The sequence below is a fragment of the Protobothrops mucrosquamatus genome, unplaced genomic scaffold (genome assembly GCF_001527695.2).
Source record: "Protobothrops mucrosquamatus isolate PMUCROS unplaced genomic scaffold, P.Mucros_1.0 scaffold_4, whole genome shotgun sequence".
Classification (NCBI taxonomy): Eukaryota; Metazoa; Chordata; class Lepidosauria; order Squamata; family Viperidae; genus Protobothrops; species Protobothrops mucrosquamatus.
In genome coordinates, this window is record NW_015386080.1 from 1740897 (window position 1) to 1745861 (window position 4965).

Here is a 4965-nt window from a genome sequence, read left to right on the forward strand (position 1 = left end):
TAATTCAGCAGTTTTTACACTTGAGGCAGAATCTAATTCAGTAGTCATTATTTATAAAAACTTTGGGAATAAGAACTATATAAAACTTTGATGTCAAAAAACAATGAAATTATCAAAGCCCATGAAAGAATCCTTGCACAGTTGTTAAAGCAATTCCTAATCATAAGAAAGAATGATAAATTAGTCTTAAAATTAAATTTTGAAATATTCCAGAATAAAAGGGATATATTATTTAAACAACATACATAATAAAGGACAAATATCTTTGTATCAAACATTTTCTGGTTTTGCAATTCATGATAGATATTTCTCTTCAATAGAAGTATTTTTTTTAAATAGTTAATAAACTATATATTGTTTTCAGAGAATTAAAATATCATTGGAGAACTGGAAAACAGCTGTATTGTGGTAGAGACAAATATTACATACATCATACAATGTCAATATACAAATGACTGAACGTTGCCAGTCATATTTTTTAAAGTCTTTCAAATATTTGGTTTTTGCCTTTTGGGGTATTTTTCTTCTATAAGAAAAATCAAATAGAAGAGATATTCATTGATTGTGACCCCAAGGATTGACCTACTTTTTTTTTTCTTTACCCCATGCCATCTTCAGTATTCACTTCCTTCAGTTTAGAGCAGCATTCATTGACAATCCTATCTACTTAAGGCAGTTGCTAAAATATCCAATTCAACTCTAAAAGAGGTGCCCCCGATCCTCATAGTTTAAGAATGCATACATAACTGATGAAAGAAGTGCTACATAAAAATATGCAAATTAGTTTCTTCTCCTGGTGAGTAGACAGTCCATTTGCATGTTCACTGTCTCTTTAGGACAGCTTTGTAACAATAAAGGGCTGTATCCCTTCAGAAAAATCTTGTTACAGGTCTCTGTTGACTTCATACTGGCACATACATGCAGCTCGCTGACTGTCAAGATATGGCTTGCATCCGAGATGTATGAGTGCATCAAACACTAGTTGTACTGTAGATTCACAAGCTGCAAGATAGGGGAAAAGAAAAGCTGTCATTATCTGGAGGAGAAAAGATAAATAAACTATAGTAGAATCATAGCTTTGGGCAATGAGTGACTCAAATTACAATTAATGCTATGTTCTTTACCAAACTGAAGTTGCAGGAATTAATCTACCAATAAGACTTAGAATTAGAACTGGCAGTGTTTACAAGACATGCAGAATAGTGATGCAAACAGCTAATTTCCCTTATTTCCCTATCAGAAATATTTCTACATTAATCAACAAACATAAACGGTAGGTATTAAATATCAATTGAAAAAAGTGACTTATGGCCATTTTTCACACTTATGTCCATTGTAACATCCCCAGAGTCACGTGATCAAAATTTGGGTGCTTGGCAGCGGGTTCATGGTTATGAAGGTTGCAGTATTCTAGGGTCATGTGAACACCTTTTGCATCCTTGTGACAAGCAAAGTCAATGGGAAAATCAGATTCATTTTACAACTGCAGTGATTCACAGAGCAACTGTGGCAAGAAAGATTGTAAAATGGGACAAAATTCACTTAACAAATGTCTCAGCAAGAGAAATTTTGGGCTCAATTGTGGCTGAAAGTCGAGAACTACCTGTATAGTTTAATTACTCCTACAGTACCAATAAATTATAATCACAAATATGTTTGTGAAACTACACTATGATTTTTTAACTAGCAAAACTTGGACATTTTCTTCTCTCCGTAATTTTTAGTCTTAAATCCCCATCCTCTTCCTTGCAGAACATTTTTAAATCCACAGTTTATGTAAAGGAAATAAAGAGAAAAAAATTAGACGGAGAAACAGTTAGCTTTTAGCCTATAAGTAATTTAACTTAATCCTGAAAACTAAGTGGATGGTTTAAGAGTTTTAAATAAAACTTAATGGGTGATTCTGTTATATTCTTTATTCAAACATGATTTCCTTTAAATAACTGAACATAAGTACATACCTATCCCTCTGAACATATACAGAAGAACCAAGTCATAGATAATGCAATCACATTAACCTGATCTTCTGGTTTAAATTTCTGTTTAGTTGGGCTCAGATTATATAATCTTGGTAAATCTCTGTCACACCATATTTCTCAAGAATGGCTCACCTTGCACAGACTCAGGTATTCCTAATGTCTTCTGCACATCTCTACAGATCTTTGAAAGGCAATATTGAAACTGCTCATCACAATCATGCTTTTTGCTACCACAAGTGTCATAACATCTGTCATGTTGATTGCAGCATTTTGTCATTGAAGGAATGCCAATGTCAAACTGAAAAACAAGTTCTAGCAATTATTTAAAGCCCATAAAGTTAAGAAATTTTCTCTTCTGAAGGAACTCTAAGAGTGGATGAAAGGTGATGGGAATGCCGCAATATGCATTGATGAACATCCATTCTCCATTTCCCCAGTTCCTTCCCTCCCACTCTGCCATTGCTGAAGTCCCAGAATGGCATATTCCCATTTCCGCAGTCACCTCTCAATCTTCCCATTGCCTTCCCTCCCTCACTTCAGCTGCTAATACCTTTGACTTTTCCTGAACCCCCAACCGCCACGTCTATTTAGAAAAAAATAAATTAATTTTGTTCTGTGCACAGGCCTAAACATCCAAAATGTGTGTTTGGACCAAGTCCCCCCATGGGTTCTATGAAAGGATCAGTTCATACATGGGGTATTCTGAACATCTGTTAGCAACTTACATGAACTCCAAAGAGTGGAGAACCACATCCATTGGGTGGTGAAGGTTTATAGCCATAGCGAGATAAAGGTTTGTATCCTGTAAAACGTTAAGTTTAGAATATGTAAAATGCTTCTGATTTTTCCAGACTCACTCAAGACAAGCTAATAATTTATTAATCTATTGTTATAGATATATGAACATTTATTCATTAGTTATATATCACAACCTTCGAGTACTTAAGGTATTATACATAGCACTTTCTCCTCCAAACTTTTTCTCTTAACAATGACATGGTGAAGTACTTGGGATGAAATGAAATTCATCCCCTGAATTTCCACCGAGTCTGGATTTGATCCGAAGTCACTAGTTCCACATCCATACCACTTTTTCATCTATTGTCTCAATTGTCTGAATTTAGCAAGATTATTGCTTATTATATAAAATTGCTTATTATATAAAAATGATAAGCTAAACAACTTAATCTCACAGTACTGTACACATCTATTCAGAAATCATACCCTTTCAATTGGATGAGCTTACCAAATGAATGAATATAAACTGCAAAGCATTTCTCAAATTGTGACCAATTGGATCACTAATGTCCTTGGAGTTATCTTCTGTTAATTGTTTTGAAGTGTTGTATTGGATATCCATTATGAAATTAAAATGCCAGTAAGGNAGCAAAATTACAGTTATGAAATAGCAATGAAAATAATTTTATGGTTGGGGGTCACCACAACATGGTGGCCACGCCCACTTGGTGGCCACGCCCACTTGTCAGCCACACCCACTTGGCCACGCCCCTGGCACCCGGGGTCACCACAACATGGGGAACTGTATTATGGGGTCACGGCATTAAAAAGGTTGAGAACCACTGTTATAGGCTGACCAATCTCACGGTTTGCTATGGAACTAAAGGAGAGAGGCTAAAATTGAGCGATAAAGTAATTATCTGTACATTTTGATACTTTTAGTAATAACCATCAAAAGCTACATGTAGCTTTGGACAGACACAAATGCACTCACTGAACTATTACTATGGAATATGCAAATTACCAGTTGAAAGTGAAGATGGTCTTTTGAGTGGTTATTCACTTTTTGCTGAACTTTCTTTTAGCAAAAAAGGCTTCTTTGCTTTTAACTCCCTCACTACGCATTTTTTAAACCACCTAAAGTCATGACTGACTAGGGCAGCTTTTAGATTTCCCAAATAAATAAATACAATTTTAAAATCCACATGTGTATAGTACTAGGAAAAATGGTAGAGTGACAGCTCAAGTTATTCCTTCTTCTCATCCTCTAATGGCTCATATATATTTCAATTAATATGATTTTCCCCTTTTATTTTTAAATGCATCTTAGGGTATTTTATACATACCACTTCACTATCTTATTGCTCCAATTATAGCAGAACAAAGAAAAAAAGAAGCATTCTTTTCTGGAAGAATAAAAAAAAATGTGATCTAGATAAGTCTTGACAAGTACTTTTTAATTGCCAGTGTTCACTTTAAGATCAATTTTAGATTTTAGATGTTCACTATTATATGCTGTAATCTTATACTGTTTTACCAGAGTAAATTACTTTAGATAAGTAACAGGCTATAACTTCAGATTCAAAGAACCCTTTCATGACTCTTCTGGTGCAGTAATGTATAATGTAAGTGAACTTGCAGTGTGCCTAATCAATGGAGGACAGCTTCCGATCCTCCTTTTTTCAGTACACAAATGCTCAGTAACAGCAGGCTGGATTTTTTGTATAGCACAAAGGAATCATCAAACTTCTTTCACAAAGTCTTAGGTAGTTATCAAGAAACTGGATACTATCTAAAGGCTAACAAATACAAAATGGCGGAAGATAATAAAATAAAAAGCTCATCAAGTGAATCCTGTAAGTTCTTCTTCTAGTAGTTGTTTTCTTAAATTTTGTTGATGGAAAAAATACATGACATATATTCAATTTAGCATGTTTAATTTTTTCCCTTTCTAAACAGATAATTTTATTTCACACCTATTCACTTTTAAAATGTCCATTTCATTAATAAAGGCACTAGAAGAAAATGCATCAAAGACTGTTTTTCAAATAATTCAGCAGTTTTTACACTTGAGGCAGAATCTAATTCAGTAGTCATTATTTATAAAAACTTTGGGAATAAGAACTATATAAAACTTTGATGTCAAAAAACAATGAAATTATCAAAGCCCATGAAAGAATCCTTGCACAGTTGTTAAAGCAATTCCTAATCATAAGAAAGAATGATAAATTAGTCTTAAAATTAAATT

General features: G+C 33.9%; 1 protein-coding gene across 1 annotated transcript in view; it reads right to left on the reverse strand.

Moving 5' to 3' along the window:
• Positions 1 to 357: 357 nt before the first annotated feature.
• The window catches only part of PLA2G12A (phospholipase A2 group XIIA), a 9318-nt gene continuing 4710 nt past the window's right edge, over positions 358 to 4965 (reverse strand). The window contains exons 2-4 of the mRNA XM_015811444.1: positions 2705 to 2781; positions 2112 to 2277; positions 358 to 1002 (exon numbers count right to left, since the gene is read on the reverse strand). Of these exons, the coding sequence (XP_015666930.1) occupies positions 884 to 1002; positions 2112 to 2277; positions 2705 to 2781 (362 nt within the window). The 3' untranslated portion in view covers positions 358 to 883. The remainder of the gene's footprint in view (positions 1003 to 2111; positions 2278 to 2704; positions 2782 to 4965) is intronic.